Raw genomic sequence first — 18,120 nt, forward strand, 5'->3', positions numbered from 1 at the left:
ATCTAGCTGCACATTATTAATCATACAAAAAATTTTGAAAATGTATTCTTAGGCCTGGGTTTTTTCATGATTGTCACTGTTTTTTATACATCTTGAAGATATAAATCTTCCTTATGGATCTCAAAAGCCTTACTAAATAGTCAGCTAGTGTAATAAAAATAAACTACATTTATTACATATTTATAAATAAAACAAGTTGAAGTGTTTTTTTTTCTTTGCAGTATTGTAAATGCCTAGTAAATATTAGCATATGCATTATCCTGTACATTAATATGAATACCACAATTTGGACTAATAAAAGATTACTGTATTACAATATTTGAGCGAAACTAAACCAAATGATTGCGTAATCACTTGTGAAGAGCGGTTCAGGGGCCTCCCTAGTAAAAACGTTTAGCGCGCTAGGCTCCTGACCACGTGCTGCAGCTAGTGGATGATGGGCGGAGTGAAATATCTGAGCTTCTCGGGGTGGGGGGGGGGGGGGGGGAGGGGGGTTAAGAAACATGGGAATTTATTTCAGTCACAAGGGTATCGTTTTCGTTGCCGTTTTTCTTCTTCCCCACGCACGCACACACAACATGCCTCCCTTCCGCCCTTCCCCGTCTTGGGGTTCCGCCCACACCGTTTCCTGAGCTGTGGACTCCGGGCTGGCTTCGCAGAGCTGCAGCACGAGACGGGTGGAAAACTATTTATGTTTTCAGAAACACCAAAAGAAAGAACTCTGGGAAATTACAGAGATAAATACAGGTTTTTAATACATCAATTTATTCAGAAATAATTAACTTTCTGCCTATGGTTTTAAATTCTCTCATTCTCCCAAACAGTACAAAATTGACTAACATTTGGACATAAGATTTTAATTTTTGTAATTTTTTTATTTTGATACACAAATTAGAATTTTAAAACAATACGCACCAATTGTCTTTTTTCTTTTAGTTGGAGAAAATTTTTCAGATTCGTAGTGTCTGATAAACAATGTGCTATCATGTACAAAAAGAAATACAGTGATCACTCATTTTGATGCTAATGCTACTGGGGAGGCACCTTAAGTTTCAGTCTCAAATGTGAAGTTGAATTATTTTTTTCCCCATTTTCTCGTCACTACTATCATTTCAGAACTAACGTTATAACGCGATACCTCCGTTCGCATTTGTTGTTCCGTAAAACGAATTGTCTTCATTAAGTGTAATAAAATTGCTGTAAAAAGACACGCAAGGGATGAAACGTATTCACTAATATTATATTGCACATCAGTGGCGTAGCAAGCGGGTGGCAGGGATGGCCCCCGCCAATGGCGCCGTCGAAGTGGAGGGGGGGGGGAGGGGCCGCCACGACGGTTTCGCGGTTACTGAACCCTCCCCCCCCCCCCCCTCTTTTTTAAACCAAGATTGGGCGCCATTTTCAATTTTGGCCAGGGGCGCCAGTCACCTTAGCTACACCACTGATTACCCTACACTTGGTGAATATCTGCTGAAAATATTTGTGGGAGAGAATCATACATGCAAGGGCAGTATTCTGAAACGACGGTAGCGCGAGGAAGAAGCGAGCGTGCAGAGCAGGCCGAGAGGAGGGTACCTGGAACCTGGTGCGCTCGGCGGAGAACCTCTGGTAGTGCAGCATGGCCTCGAGCACCTTCTTGTGTCCCCCGGGCACCAGGCACACCGCGCCCAGGATCTCCAGCACCGCCACCTTCGTCTTGATGTTCTCCGTGCCGAGGCTCTGCGCGATCGTGTCGATGCTCGTGGGGTGCGCCAGCACGTGCGCGCGGCCCGTCTGCGGGGAGCCAACCGGCCGTGAGCAACCTCCGCCACACTCACTGCCTTCCGATCCCGACCGATTTATTTTAACATATGTTCAATGAAAACAAAAAAAAATAATTCCCACCAAAAATAAATTACAAAAATCATTAGCTTCCTTTAAAACAGAACAAAAAACGTTACGTAGAAAATGTTACATACAACCAGTTCAAAACCATAATAATTCATGAAAAAAAAAAACAGTGAAGTAGCTTAGTGCGATTTCGAATACCTCAAATCTCCTTTCAAATAAGTTCCATTCTCAAAATCAGCCGTGTCTTGTGCAAGGGATACAAAAAAAAATTCAAACCCACCCCTTACCTTAAAAAAAATAAAAAATAAAAAAAAACAATAACTATCTTTCCGACTGGTAATGGAAAGAAGGAAGATATTGGAACAAATTTAACCGTTTCAAATTCTGTTGAGAGATGCATCTTCAAATAAATTTATCTTTGTAATTAACGGGGTTTTAAGTAAAATACTGAATTTCTATAACAACCAAATTAAATAATAACTGGTCCAAAAAAACACTTAGAAGAAATGATAAAATTTCGTGTGATAAAAAATGCTGGCTATAATCCTGGGTTTCGGAACCACTGCTCTAGTGCAAGTCATAGCTAACATGCGGTCCGAGGGCCACGTCCCAATCAAACGACATCGTTTTCATGGCCTCCTTAAGTATCTATCAACTTATCATGGCAACTTCATTTATTAGTATTAGTATAAGTTGTCGGCAGACACCGTTATGAAGCCGTGTTTTTTTTTTACATAACTAATTAACAAAATTATAAACATGTACGTTGTGTATTGTTTCGTGGTTATTATTGAGTTTTTTTTATATTTATATATTTTTAGATGACTTCTGTTTTCATGACATGTGCGGCCCTCGGGGAAGGAAGGAAGGGAGGCAGGACGCACCGAGTTGTTCATGAGCGCCTTGACGCAGCCGATGAGCGACGTGTGCACGGGGCTCTGCGCCGTGGGGTAGTCCATGGCGGCCAGGAACCCCAGCAGCGCCTGCAGCCCGTCCAGCTCGATGAAGCGCAGCACGAAGCTGTGCGGCTGCGTGCGCAGCGCCGTCTTCAGGCCGTCCAGCTGGCGTGTGCGCGCGCGCACCTCCTCCTCCTCAGCGTCGGCCGGGAACTGCAGCTGCACACGCCGTCAGGTCGCCGTCAGGTCCCCGTCAGTCCCCGTCAGTCCCCGTGACGTCCGCCACGCTTCCCCCCCCCCCCCCCCCCACTCAGAAGGTGAGCCCAACACCGGTTTCACTTACAAGCAGGGGCGCAACAACAGGGAGGGGGGGCAAGGCAAGGGTATTTTGCCCCCCCCCCCCTTCTGAAACCTTGAAGTGCGGGCAAACGGGGGCAAAGAAAAGTGCTGTGTAATCAATTTTTAAATCATAAAACTGCTTAAATAGCACAATTTTCCACCTTGAAATACAAATTTTCCCCGGAGAGGACCGCCGGACCCCCCCGCTTCAATAGGGGGGGGGGGATCGATGATTCTTTATTAAAAAAAGGTATATTTCCCCCCCCCCCTTTGGAAATTTAGTTGGTGCGCCCCTGCCCCACATCGAGATCCACTCTGAAGATGAGCCAACACCAGTTGTACTTACAAGTGTTCCAATATATGCACACATCCCACACTTTGGTTAACAGGTCCGGAGTAATGGAAGCTACAGCCTCCCCCTCTCCGACTCCGGCAAATCATTAGGTATAGCGGCGAAACGTGGACACGATCTTTTTGTAAAGCCCCCAAAGTAAAACAATCGCATGGCGTTACGTCGGGTGAAAAACAACTCTGTCGTCTCGACCATTACGGCCGATCCAACGGTCAGGGTCTTCGACGTTCAACCCACTCTCGTACAAAGAGATTCTCCAACGGTGAGGGATTCCAACTTTTGCCAAAATTTGAATTTTTAATTATATTTTATTTTATTGCATCAAGCAAGGATCAAAACCGAGGACGGATATCGATCGAATCAGTCAGTAAATTAACAAGTAATATTTTTTACAGAATTTCTAGCTTAACAATTAGAAGATTTCAAAATGGCGCCTAAATAACAAGATGGTGGATGTCACAGTAATAAATGATTTATGCACTCTAGTGGACAAAAATTAAACTAATATGGCGGCAACGCGCACTGTCACACGTGTACGCTAGTGCTCCTGATATAGATTAATGAAAACAAAATGGCGTCGACGCTCTCTAGCAGGTGATGTGTGTTAACTAGCGCTCCTGGTAGCATGTATTAAAAAAAATATGGCGGCTCGGTCTACAACAGGTGATGCTATTATTCCTTCAAATTAAAAAAAAATACAAGTTTGAATGTGTTATTTATAATATAACTTAATTAACTCTGAATCTGGTAAACGACTCGATGGCCGTGCGGTCAAAGGTGTATGTTTTCCAACTCAGAGGTCCGAGCTGTAATGGTTCGAATCACAGCATTCCAATGTATTTTGTACAAAAAACAAATTAGCAGGTAAATGGAACTTCGACTTATGTGCATGAGACAGTGATGCTGGCACACTCTAGAAACAAACATCTCTAGAAACAAACAGCAGAAACAAAGGTGATGAAATCCAAGATGGCAGCCTCCAGCGGAACATAAAAAACCAATATGGTGGGGGTGTCGCATACAAGATGGCGGCCACCAGCAGACTAAAACAAGATGGTGGTCATGCCAGAATTCAATATGGCGAATATAACGAAAATTGCAATATTCAGGGATTGGGACACGATGTCAAGATGGCGAAATCCAAGGTCCAAGGTCAAAGGTCATTCTAAGATGACCACCATGGTATCACAATCCAAGATGGCGGGCATCGGCTCTAGCTCCTCACGCCGACTATGGAGTGGAGAGATAAAATGGCGGAACCAAATGGGCGGCCAGGGTCAAGATTAAATCTCATGGTCATCCCGGATGGTCGCCGTGACATCAGGGCGGTCGGTCACTGACCCGCTCCACACTCTATACTCCGATTCCAGTCCCAGAAACCCCATTCATATACTACTCTTGGACGTTTTGGCTCAGTACCCTAGGGTCGCCATCTCTAGTCCTGACCACCGGACAGGCTGTCCGGCTTTTCGAAGGTTTTCACATTAAGTTTGCTGCTGAAAGGATGCAATGCAAGTTATTTCAAATCATGCAGTTGGTAAAATAAAAACATGTGTGTTAACAATAAACCAATAGTTATAAAAATCTTGCAACATGCAATACGCAGTTTTTACCAGTTTTTACTCTGATACATAAGAATTTTTAAGAATTCCGAATTGTATCTGACTATGCTGTAATAATGTCCAGCTTACATTTGGTTCATGGCTTTGATCCAGATTCGAAGCACAGAGGCAATGTTTTCCTGATAAGGCCTTTTTATCTCAAACAGGTTCGATATTAATTTAACTCTGCTGGTATCAATTTGGTTAATAACTAAATCAACTAACTCAAGAGTGACAATAAATTGGCAGAGATTAAATGTAACTTCAATATAGACAGTGCCGACAGTACGAAAGTACTAATTAAAGAAAACCTTTCTCAGGCCAATGATCTCAATGTACGGTGATAAAAGAAAATAATTTTCACTCCAAAAGATACTTTGGACAGCTTAAAATTTATTCGTGATAAAATCCCTGGCATCCGAGGGGAAGTGCTTCCTTGGGGTTACGTTCCGGAGACATTTCTCAAGAGTGAAGCTGGTACGATATCTCGAATATAACTATAACAAACATGACTTGCCATGGAAAGTGCTTGAACCCTTTCGATGTAATGCTCAGGTAAATGTAGTAAGTTTGGCACTCCTTCTTGGTCCTGAAACAAAAAAAAAACTAAGATTAACTATAAAGATTCTTGACATAATACGTATTATGTTACGATATAACAAAAACACAAAACACTTATGCATCTCCAAAGCATGTACAGTTCTCAAAACCCATGTTGGTCTATCGTCCCAGAAGTAATCATACTATGTAGACTTGTTCCTTAACTTCAAGGCCAGATTTATAAACTACGCCAGGTGTGCACGGTGCAACACGCCACAAACGCAAGTAAATCACGGTCGTTTATGAAGTAAGAAAGTGGCAAGACGTCACTACTTGAAATTTTAAAAAAGTTGGAAATAATATATTCCTCTGGCTTCTTTTCATGATTCATTTTTATCATGAAAAATGGAACTGTCATGTGCTATTTTGTTTCATTGTGCTTAAGTTTAGCGCGCGAAAACAGGATATATATATAAATATATAGGCTATATTATATATATATATTTTAATCGTTGCCTTCTATGCACATAACGTCTGCGTCTTTTTAACTTTTCGGAACACTTTACTTAAATAAATGGAAAGCACAAACGTAAGCAGAAACGCAGAACGTTGAAAGTTGATCGATTCTTGCGTTGCGTTTTTGCGTAGTACGTAGGTAATAAATCAGTTTTTTAAAACATCGTTGATTAATTTTTTGGCATCTTGCGTTTCTTGCTTTTTTTTTTGCGTAGTTTGCACTGTAAAAACCTATTGTTCTTTTACAAGAAAAATCCTTGGAATCTTAGTTGTCAACGATATTACTTGTTAAACTAAAATGCAGAGCTTTGTAAAATGGTACATGGTACAAAGCTCTGCCTTACAGTTTTAGGTGATATCGTTGGCAACTGAGTTTCTAAGGACTTTCCTTGTAAAAGTACAAAAACATTTTCACCCCACCTAAGGCCTCGTTCACACACACACACACACACACACACACACACACACACACACGCACACACACGCACACACACGCACGCACACACACGCACATATATATATGATAAAATCAGAGAAACTTGCTGAAACCAAACATGTTGCATCATGAGTATTGCATCAGATCTGGACATATTTTAATACATTTAACCGATCCAGTAGAGAAAAAAAAGTAAGTATACCCATGATTCAGAACTATGTATCAATTATGTAACAGCGCAGTAAGCAGATAAATTTTAGTTTTTTGGGGAGGGTTTTTTTTGTATGTTTCCTAATGGACAAGTAATAAACTCATAGGACTAAGTTTGAGGATAGGGTAGCTTAGAGGTCTGTCTGGCCCAACTACAACCACACCTCTGCAACAACCAATCGATGGATGCAGCCAAATTGAGTGTTCATAAATTTTCAGTGTTTATATATATATACATACATGCAAATAAGATTGCCCCACTTACTACTGATAAGACTGCGATAGTAGTCTAATGTTAAAAATTATAAGTGTATATATATACATATATATACATATATACATATATAGTGTCAAAATTAATGTAAAAATATTGGACAGAGCTAAATGTTCTGAAGCAGAGGTTTTTTTTCTCCTTCTGATCACCTGGAAGCGAAAGAAAATATGGAAACATTCGGAGATAAATAAACATTAATGAAGTATAGAGTATCTGCCAGAAATTCACATGGTGTAAGCCTCACAAGACAACCCTTGAAAGACTATAAAGCTTCAGAGTGAGTTCACACGAAACCCATAAAGAACCTGTGGTAAAATCGCATCAATACAATTAGCACAACGTCTGAGATGAGCCACACAAAAATACTTGAGACTCAGGGGAGTGTGAACGGAACGGCGGTGGTGTAAAGTTAAACCTCAATTATTTAAATGAAAAGGAAAAACCAACACAGATTGCAAATGATGGGGTTTCGTAATATTTTTGCACAAATACGTACCTTCTTTCTACTGCAGTATATCTGCCATTTCTTCTCGGAGGGCAAGCCCAGCATGGCCGCCTTGTTGGTTGCGGTCAGGTCCAGTTCCTCCACCAGCTCTGCGAACTTGGCGTCGAGCTCCTCCTCGTCGGGCATGGGCTGGGTGGGCGTGAGAGCCTGCAGCGCGCCGGCCTGGTCCACCACGCAGTACGTGATCTCCGGCGGCTCGTCGTCCTGGCGGGGCAACCCGACATGTGCATTAGGTTCACACCTCTAAAAACATCGATACTCCCCCAGGCATTCGATCCCGTCAGGGCATGATCCTGGTTAGGAGAAGGATGGGTCTTTTACATGCCAGACACTGTTACCAGTGCCCAAAATGGGTTCCGAGAACCAAGAGCCATTTCCAATCGCGGCATGTTACTGGAGAGCGGCCCGGCTAGGTCGAGAGGTTGAGGAGACCCATCCCAACTTCGGCCCCACCGACCCACCCCCAGCTCCACCGTTAAAACTCCAGACCTCCTACAGAGCCAGCCCCCTCTGTGGGATCTGAGTAGCTACGACACTGGAACCATGCCTCTCACATCCCTGGGACCCCCTCGGTCATCCCAGTTACTCGTGATCCAGCTGAGGCCTATCCAACCTCTACTAGCTCAGCAGGGTAGAACCTGAGCTTAAGTAGCTCAACACTTACACTCGTCAGCAGGGCGGGGACCCCTCGGAGTGTTCTCCAAGCATAGGAGGACCACTACCACCACGTTTTCCTACTCCAATCCTGATCCTGAGCCATTAGAGGAAATCTCAGCAGGGAACTATGGCGGGCAACCTACAGTCCAGTGTCCTCCGCTGTCCAACAACAACCTGCAGCGCCCTCCGCGCCAGGGCCGTCGAGGAGAAACCGCGGGGACGCACCACAACGCCGAAATACCAAATTGACCATAACGCTGACAGCTATAAAACTGCTGTGTACCACATCACCGAATTACCACAATGCCAAAATACACTAACGCCGAAAAATGTCATTGCAGGACTGCCACAAAGGTTAGGATAGGATAGGCTAGGCTAGGCTAGGATAGGCTAGGTTAAGTTAGGTTAGGTTAGATTGTGGTATTTCGGCGTTAAAGGTACATTTAAGAAACACACACAAATTAATTCATTTGTTATTTCGGCGTTGTTGGTACACCGCAGTTTTCTAACTGTCGGCGTTGTGGTCAATTTTGACATTCGGCGTTATGGTATTTCTGCGTTGTGGTTAACGACCCGGAGAAACCATTCACCCCCCACCCCCCTCAGGGTGAAGGCTCATTTATCTCGACAGAGACGTGTAACATCTAACCTAGGTAACGAGCGAATTCATGTGTTCTCACGTTGCAAATACGTGTTCAATACGAAACTGAGACAGGTCTCCTATCGAGTCGCCGAGCGGAGTTACTTTGACTATGTATGTTGCAGAAATGACGCGAGGGCGAATGTGACGAAATAAAACCGACTAGAGTTCAGTGAGCCTTACATTTGCTAGGCTAGCTTTGAATATTCTAAGACCAGTATATATTTCAACTACAATTCTTCACGCTAGATCACACGTAGTTTCCGCACCAGCTGCTATAATTAGCTGCCGTGGCAGCTACGTCGACTACCGAAACATTCAATTTGCGGAGCGAAAGGTTAAAATATTATAATGAAAAGACTCCGTTAAAAGCGAAAAAGGCTTTTAAAAAAATACTAACCCCGGCTTTTGGACATGATTTTCGACAAGGAATTTGGCTAAAAATTCTGCCCGTCTTGTTAATACTGTAACGTGTACCTTTGGATCTGTGAACTTTTGTTCGCGCCACTCGCCACAGGTGGCGGCACTGTTGCTACACATTTCCGTTCCATGAGACATCCGTCGCATTCACGAAATTACCAGTGAAATCTGGATTTCTTTTAGTGCTACCAGTCAATTTCAGATACATAATATGCAGTGGCGGATACAGATTTTTTTTTAGTGGAGGGAAGAGGAAGAATTTCGAACACATATTCAAAAAACGTACACTGCTTTTGCCACTAACACACTGGCAGGTGGGCCTACAGTAAAAGCCGTATGGGACGCAGCTTCTCACACAGTTGGAATTTCAGGCGTTTTAACAGTTACCCTTGCATCACCCAAAATAACATACTGCCTTCACTGATGTGTTGCAAAAATTTTCTCAACTTCGGAGGAGTAGGGATATTCCAGTATTCCCTCCCCAAGCGTCCGGCACAAATAATATGCAACTTATCCAGGCCGTATCTGAAACTAGTCTGCGAACTAAATGTTAACCAGTATTATCGAGTTCCCGACCTGCAACGTAAATGTCTCTGGCATGGAAACTATAAAGTTTCGATATACAAAAATAATCAATCGGTCCATTAATGTAATCAAATAGTTGAACAAACGAGTATACAAAACAATCCCTCTATGATCGTTGATTGCCGTGGTTTCCACTGTGTGACCGGCACTGAGCTTTGTATTATACAGTCGGTGCTCTTTAATACGGCATTGTTCCGTTAGGCACATTTCGTAATACGGCATTATTCTGTTCATTACATTCTGTAATCCGGCATTCTTATAATAGTTTTATTATGTAATCCGGCATTCCTATGTTCGATGTTATTCTTTAATCCGGCGTTTATGTTCAGCACATTCCATAATCTGGCATTCTGTTCTATCTGTTCTCTAGTTCGGCAGTATCAGAGTAGAACTCATAAATTTGGGTACAATACATAACTTTTTTTTCCCAAAATAGAATTGAATCACAGATGCAACGTGATATCCGATCCATTATTTTTAGTAACGCTCATCTATATTTTTTTTCTTCATATAGAGCAGCATTTTATAACTTGTTTTAAATGCCATTGTACCGTATACTGTTCTTTCAAATCGCCAATTAAACTATGCTGACGTTCGATGATACGACAAAATCGCTAATACGACAGCTGTCAGATTAAAGACTGTACTGTACTTAGTTAAAAGTATAGGATTAGCAACACGATTGTGCCCGTCTATTCCAAAGACTTCGTTTTATGATTTTCTCCCTACTCCAAAAAAAAAAAAAACAGAACCCAACAGTTACGTGATAAATAAAAATAATATCAATGCACGCAACGTATTGTCTGCACGTACGAATTAAGTTCGGGATCCGTGCACTGCTTGCAAAGGCCTCGTGGGCTCAGATACGCGCCCGGAACTGCCAGTCCATTCCTCCCTAGGCAGAAATCAATAAACATATTTCTGAGGCAGTCTTCACCCTCCACATCCATTCGCAAGAGCAACTAGACACTAAGGGCTATACACACTGCGCGCGTACGTAACTACTCTCAAAACTTTGTACTTGGATTTAGATTTACAGCAAAGGTTTGTCGACGGTTGACTTCTGTAAGTTACGGATTAAATACAACCCCCCTTTTTTTCGTTTGCCCGGAAACTCTGACCCCCAGGAAACTAACTTGCACGGATTTAGGGGGGACGGAGAGAGGGGAGTGATTTGGGGGGGGGGGGGAGAGAGAGTTGTGGAGAATCCTAGAAGCGATCGGAATTTAAATCGTCCCTGAAAAAAAAAACATCAGTTTGAATTCCAACTATTGGAATTTTAATCTACGATGTCTCAAACCGGATGCCATTAACTGAAAAGTTCCCGTATAAAACAATAACAGTTATTTTCTCGCTGAACGCTTCACTGCGTAGGAGAGCTCGTATTTCTGGTCAGCAAAACAAAATCTTTCCTAAACATAAACACCGTTATTAGAAGGCCAAGATTTCAAAAATACTTTCTCATCCACCATCGGTTGGTCGATCAAGATTAAAAAATTGCTGCAGCCGAACTAGTGGACTATTTTCGACCGATTAAGGTTTTTAACGTGGTTTCTAACAATTATGTGGCTCAAGCTGGTGGATTTTCCACTTCGCTAGGCATTATTAAACTTCACTGAAGAGATAATTATAAAACTACACCAGAAGACAAGACTATGAAAACTACGCAGATATAAATTTATTTTATAGTCCACTTCAATGGATCCCCCCCCCCCCCCCCCCCACACACACACACTGGTGATTAGTTTGATAAATTATGTTTGGGAACTTTGAACCTAGAAGACACTAAGTAACAAGAAACAAAGTAACAAGATAAATAAACCTGTCTGTCTTTCTAGTAGAACTTTGCAGACTTTCTTCCACATTTCGACCTCGAAGTACGTAATCATAGCAGCACCTAGCACTCTTATAGAAACTGCCCAGACTTTATTCCCGCCTGCCAAGGACACGGCACAACACAGTAGAATTAAAATGCCTATAAAACTGCTACCTCATATCCATTTTATAAATGGTCATGACTCAACGAATTACTTTTTATCAACCACACAGCAAACCCGTGAGCGTTTACAGTACACCGTAAACGTGTGCGATGTGTTCATATTCGGTTTGTTGCACGAAATTGTTGGCTGTGACTATTGAGGAAAGTGTCCTACAACTATTAAAGAAGAATGATTATTTGTGCAGGATTTTTGTGAATATTTTTTTTATCTCTAGATGACTGAAAAAATTTGCCTTTCAAAGCAGTTTAAATTCACTATGAATTAATAAATATTTCCACAACATTTGCATTGCACAATGTATATCAAATATGGATGTAGGAATAAACGATCAACTTTTCGATAGGTCTACTTTAACAGCTTGTTGTTGAGAAAACACGTCGAATTCAAGCCACTTGTTTCCTAATAAATGTAGATCTTGTGGATATTGCCGATGCTCCATACTTAAATAAGTTATCTTACTTTCAGCACGAACGCGCTCATTTAGATCCTAATATTCTGTTATATCTTCTCATATATAACGCTAAAATACATACATTTCATTAACAGTTACTTTGCAAGTTAAATTTTACAAATATTATTGTGGTTTGGCTTTGTATTAAATTAAATCGAGATTTACGCACGGCGACCTACCATTCTGGTACAGCTCTAGCCTTATAAAGATAGTACTGTATTCATATTCAGTACTACAAGTAAACATTCTCTCAAATGTTCATAGTTACCGACTACTTGCGTTACTTCACAGCTCAATAACAACGTCCAATGAAAATCTCACGATGAAACTTACGGACAAACAAATAAATGGAAAAGAGCTATCGTGGTAATTTTAACAGGAGCAACCCTTAAATAATAGTACCACAAGAAAATTCAATAATCAATAATATTTTATCTATCTGTTGTGCTCAGAGTAGCAGGGAATCATTTAGGAAGGATCGTGGGTATAGCAGACTGTAAAGGTCTCCTCACACACACGATCAGTCGGAACTGTCGTTGTGTGAGCACGGACGGTGGACTGGTCAGTCCGAACTGATGGACTGACAAACTGATGGCTTCCCATAAAATCTGGCTGTGGACCCGAACTGCTTTGTATGTGGGAACAACGTCTCCTCCAGTCCAAACTGTCATTCCAAAAAAAAAAAAAAAAAATCAGTCCTTCAGCCGAGTGTCGCGGCAAGACATCTCTGTTCATAGTTGCTTTTGCTTTTTTTCTCTCTCCCCTTTTTTAACTTTTTTTCAATTGCAACATCTAATTTTTCTTCAAAATTCTACGATGAAACGACATTTCCAACAGCAACAGAAACCACGAGACAGATCGTGCGTGGGGAAGGCATCATTTCGGCCTGAGCAGTACGAAATGGGAGCTGGACTGATTGTTTGTGTGTGTGTGTGTGGGGGGGGGGGGGGGCGCCCTTTAAGGTGAAAGTCAGGGGAAGGGTGTACAGGGGTAAGGGAAGAAGGTGATCGATCACCCCCACCCTTACAGTCATCGAAGTGAGACGCCGGGTGAAAAGGTTGAGGGGGAGAGTGGGGCTTCGATCGATGGGAAAAGATGATCCCACTCCTTTCCGGAAGCGTGGAAAACTCTGCTTTCGCGATAGTGATGGGAAGAGGAATGAGGACTTTGTGTATTCACCTACGTCTGTAGTTTCTTCATTCCTCTCTCGGCCTGGCGTTTCGGCAACAGCGGGGTCATTAGGCTGGGTTCACAATTTAGGAAGACATCGAGAAATTTAACTAAGGAAGAATTTGAACCCGTATTATCACATTGCATGTTACATTCCCCACGATACGTTTACGTTCGTAACTTCCATTAATTTGTTTTAAGATCGTTACAAAAAAAATGGCCTGTAGCGTTTCACAGATTTCAATCACCGACTCATTTTCTGGGTGTGAAACTCGTCAGATATGATTCAAGGCCCACACGCTTTGTCATTGCAGACATCACGCGTGTCCGAACATGGTTCAACAGCTGCTCCACATCAAAGTCATTACACACTCGCAGCTCTTAACACATCGCCTCTTCCCGCGCCGGGGTTCTGTTTGTTTTCAGTTGACCTCATTTCCTACATTGTTCGTTTCCGCGCGCACAAACTACGACTTGCAGTGAAGATTGTACTTAAGTGTTCGTTTACAATTCCACAGTTATACACTTGTTTGCAGTTGGAAATATAAATACTAATAAAATAGCTGTGCCCTTGACTTCGTACGCGTGGACAGAATAATTTTTAATGACATATAAAACAATATAATATATTGTTACTTTTTCTGTCAAGTTAAATATAAAAACAAAATCGAATTGAATTGATAAAATTAAAAGAAAAAATCTCAAAAATACAAACACCTCAACCAAACACATTATTTATGATGTGAAAAAATTACAGGCTTTAGTCGGTTCCATCTGTTGATGAAAACGCCTAATCCTACCGGCGAATCGGTTTGCTGTTTGACGATAGGTCTCAGTGACGTCCAAATTCAATGCATGTTAGCGTTGTACGCCATTAATTTTAAAGCGTCGTTATTTTTATTAAGTCGTCATAAAATGGAATAAATACAAACAATAGCACAAAATAGCTAGTTTTAGCTGGTTAAGAAGCCCGCCTAGTCAGAGGTGTATGTATCTCTGTTGGTGAGGCGGGTGCTTCTAGCGCGGTGTCGCTTCCAAGCACAAGGCTGTGGACTAACGTCGTACGTAGGACAACTATGAGATTTGGCGAAGAAATTAAGATAAAGGTGTAATGCAAGTCCTTTTGAGTGCTTTCAAAATTAAGTTCCGGAGGTTCATATCAAAAAAATTATTCTGGAAAAAAAAAACCAACATGCGTTTTAACCATTTTCACTCTCCTATAAATACCGTTTGAAAACGAAATACGGGAACAGAACTGCTCATCCGCCCTCAGCACATTATTTAAAACTTTTCGTAAAAAGACAAAAAACTCTGATAGTTTCTAGTTCCCAAATCGCGATGGTTGCTCCGAAGCTCTGCACACAGTATGTGTGCCCGGGTGGGCGGGGACCTTAAAAACCAAAATGTTTGTCATAGGAGACCTATTGTATTCGTCTGTGTTGCCGTCGTTCGTGTTGTCTAAAATATCTGCTCATCTTCATCTTTGTGTTAGTATTTTTGCTGCGTTTTCCAGGTTTTGTCGTCGGTTTGCGTTTACTGTTATTGTGGAAACTGCATCGTCGTTGTTAGCCCACTGTGTTCATCTATGGTGTTATTAATTTTTTCATAGCTAAATTCCTTCCACGGAATTCTTGTGCTGTCTGTGAGGATGTGTTCGTCTGTGCTGTTGCTGCTGCTGTTGTTGTTGTCCATAATACCTGTTTAGGTTCATTGTTGGGTTTATCTGTTTGACAACAGATTATTTAGGCTTGTTTTCTGTGGGTTAATGTTTTCATTTTTTTATTTCCTAGTTTTCATTTATGAAATATTCCCATGAAAAAAAAACTGCAATGGCACATGTCCCAAGAAATTTTATTAAATCAAAATTCCCCATTGCACGAATCATTTAAAGAACGTAAAAAGTAAAAGTGTTAGAAAATAACAAGACTTTTATGAAACGGAACATTCCTGCTAAACAGCGTGACGGCGAACCCAGCAGCAGGAAGGGGGCGGGGGGGAAAAGTGAGAATAAGAAAAGGGGGGAAGGGGAGGCTTAAAAAGATAATGTAGGTCAGGGCCAGGAGAAAACTCTCCTGGCGCTTCGCGCGCGGTCAGTCACAGCATCCTGCCGCGCCGCGTCTGGACCCGAGACTGATCAGCTGGTCCACGCGCAAAAAAAAAAAAAAAGAGACAGGTCATCTACAAACACCTGATGAACCAATTTCAGGACTTCGGGACTCTTCAATAAAATTTCCTTGCAATATTTTATATCACAGAAATTTGAATATTTAGATAATTTTCTCAAATAAAAAAAAATAACACAAAAAGGATCTATTAATCTCAGGGATGTAAAATTTGGTTTTGGTTTGAAAGCTAAAAACTTTTCATGATATAATTTCCACATTATTTAAGTAAACGGGTTTCAACAGTTTATTTTTAATGTGCGACTACTACACACTGAAGTGAGGCGTCAAAATACAAAATTCAAGTTAGAAAAGGCTGCTGGAAGTTTTAAGATTTGTTAATTTCAGGACAGTCACGATTTATTTCGAAACTTTATCATGACCTCCGTGATCAGTCCTTCACTTCAGTTACTTCTCCGTGATTTTCCTGACCTGCACACACACTGTGATCCACTGCTGAAACGGCTTATTTGCCGATAGTCACAGTTAAAGACTGGAAAAATTCGAGTTAAATTTACTTTATAATCGACTCCATCGTCTCCTTGCAATGTAACTTAACTCAAATATTACAGTTTTCGAAAATATAACTGGTGGTCTAACAAAGTCATTTGCAAAGCAACGTGTGATGTTTATATTCCAAAACTGGAAACTACGTGGGCCGTATTCCAGAACGTCTCCAAAACCGAATACCAATAACAAGGTAACAAATCGGCCACCGGTGCCGTACACGAGGCTAGAAACTGGTTTTAATTCATTCTATTGGACTTTCGCAACCATAGATACAATTGTTACGGCAATGTGGGATTTACGTATGGCACAACAATTAAAAACGAAAGTTCTCACTACAGAATGTTACGTTGCGTACAATTTACTAACTTGGGTCATCAATAAAAAAATTGGTTGTCTGTAAAGTCGGTTTACGGACGATAGTTTAACGCGACAACGTCATAGCAAAACATTGATGAAATGATTGATCCAGAAGAAAATTAAATATATTCGGCCTGAGACTGAGCCGTAGGAGGTTTAGGCAACCAAACCATTTAGGCATTAAAAATATTATATTCTTTGATGAAGAAAAGTTTTTTTAATTTTTCTATCTTTTGTATGATAAAATTTACCTCTGCATATTTTTATGAATAAAATTGAATCATTTTTATTGAATTATCACTATTTTGTATGGATACAAAGGAGTGAAATGAAATCTACAATTTAATTGACAAATTTACTTTTATTTGCGCTCATTAATTCAAATATGTTTATTACTTTAACGAACAGATTATTTTAACTATAACTTTTATACATGTTTGCTATTTAACTTCTTCCAATCTGTGTTATTCTGTTAAGGATAGGACGATGATAGGAAAAGTAGGAAACGAATGGGAGTGTTTCAAGTTTGATGTGCCTCGAAAAAGTCAAATCGATGGTTGTTCCAATCGAGAGATAGATGCGGCGCAAGCGTACAATGAGCGTAACGGGACAACGTGCGTAACGGGACACTTTTTCGTGCGTGCAGCCAGCGTTCATCGATTTATTAGACGTTGTCACGTCAAAAAGTATATCTATTTGGCCAAGTACCTATTCTCTGTCCTTTTTCGAGTAAGAACGTATCATAACAATGTTTCACCAAAACGTCGAATTAAATGTAATAACGTTTCATAACAATGTTTCACCAAAACGTTGAATTAAATTTCTCTCATCGCGTCCAAAGAATGTTCACTTCAAAAATTTCCATCTCTTTGTATGTAAAGAGATTCAATGTAGTTAATACTCGCTCTCACGCAATGTTGTTATTTTGTTTTCTTGTTGTTGATCGCTATGTTTAACACAATATTACTAAGTTCTTTACTAAATTTCCATACTCTGGTTAAGTTGTATCAGTAGGTAACGTGTGAATGAATATGTGTGGATGTGTTTTTTTAATACACAGTGATAAAATATGTTTTACTAAGAGTAAAATCATATTAGGCAGATTTCAAACTTTTTCCCCCAAATAAATCTTGTGATAGTCTGCAATAATGTCAATTTGTATTCAATTCCGTTTTTAATTTTTATGCATCAAATTATGTTTGCATCTTTGTTACAATTTTTTTTGCCTGAATGTAATTTATCTCGCATCATACTGAAATATTTAAAAGGCGTTTTCATATATTTGGTGATAATAATTCAGGTTACCTTAAAAAAACTTTTTATATTAAATATATATTCTATGCATCGTAAACATGCGTTTGTTTAGTCTTTAGAATAAAAATAAAATGAAAACCCGGTGATTCCAAACAAACAAGTGTGTTTTTTCCCCCAAAACATAATATTGTAAATAATGGATTTTTAAGCCAGAGAACGGGTCCTAAGTGAAGCGTGCAAGCAAAAGCATGAAGTACGTGAAGTAGGCTACGTAACAGAGAAAAACAGAGTAGGGGAAAACGAAAGAAAAATACATAACTGGAAATGATTCGCGCGAAAAGTGAAACGGTGAAAGGCAAGATTCCTGTGGAGATCGGGGTCGTCCCGATGAAACCAGTCACGAAATCTATTTTTA

General features: G+C 40.7%; 1 protein-coding gene across 4 annotated transcripts in view; it reads right to left on the reverse strand.

Moving 5' to 3' along the window:
• The window catches only part of LOC134533084 (disheveled-associated activator of morphogenesis 1), a 271,265-nt gene that overhangs the window by 32,981 nt on the left and 220,164 nt on the right, over positions 1–18,120 (reverse strand). For all 4 annotated transcript variants that reach the window (XM_063370323.1, XM_063370321.1, XM_063370322.1 and 1 more), the window contains 4 exons: positions 7,491–7,703; positions 5,536–5,607; positions 2,715–2,945; positions 1,576–1,773 (listed from right to left, as the gene is read on the reverse strand). In XM_063370323.1, the coding sequence (XP_063226393.1) occupies positions 1,576–1,773; positions 2,715–2,945; positions 5,536–5,607; positions 7,491–7,703 (714 nt within the window). The remainder of the gene's footprint in view (positions 1–1,575; positions 1,774–2,714; positions 2,946–5,535; positions 5,608–7,490; positions 7,704–18,120) is intronic.

This window comes from Bacillus rossius, chromosome 6, assembly GCF_032445375.1.
Source record: "Bacillus rossius redtenbacheri isolate Brsri chromosome 6, Brsri_v3, whole genome shotgun sequence".
Lineage (NCBI taxonomy): Eukaryota > Metazoa > Arthropoda > Insecta > Phasmatodea > Bacillidae > Bacillus > Bacillus rossius.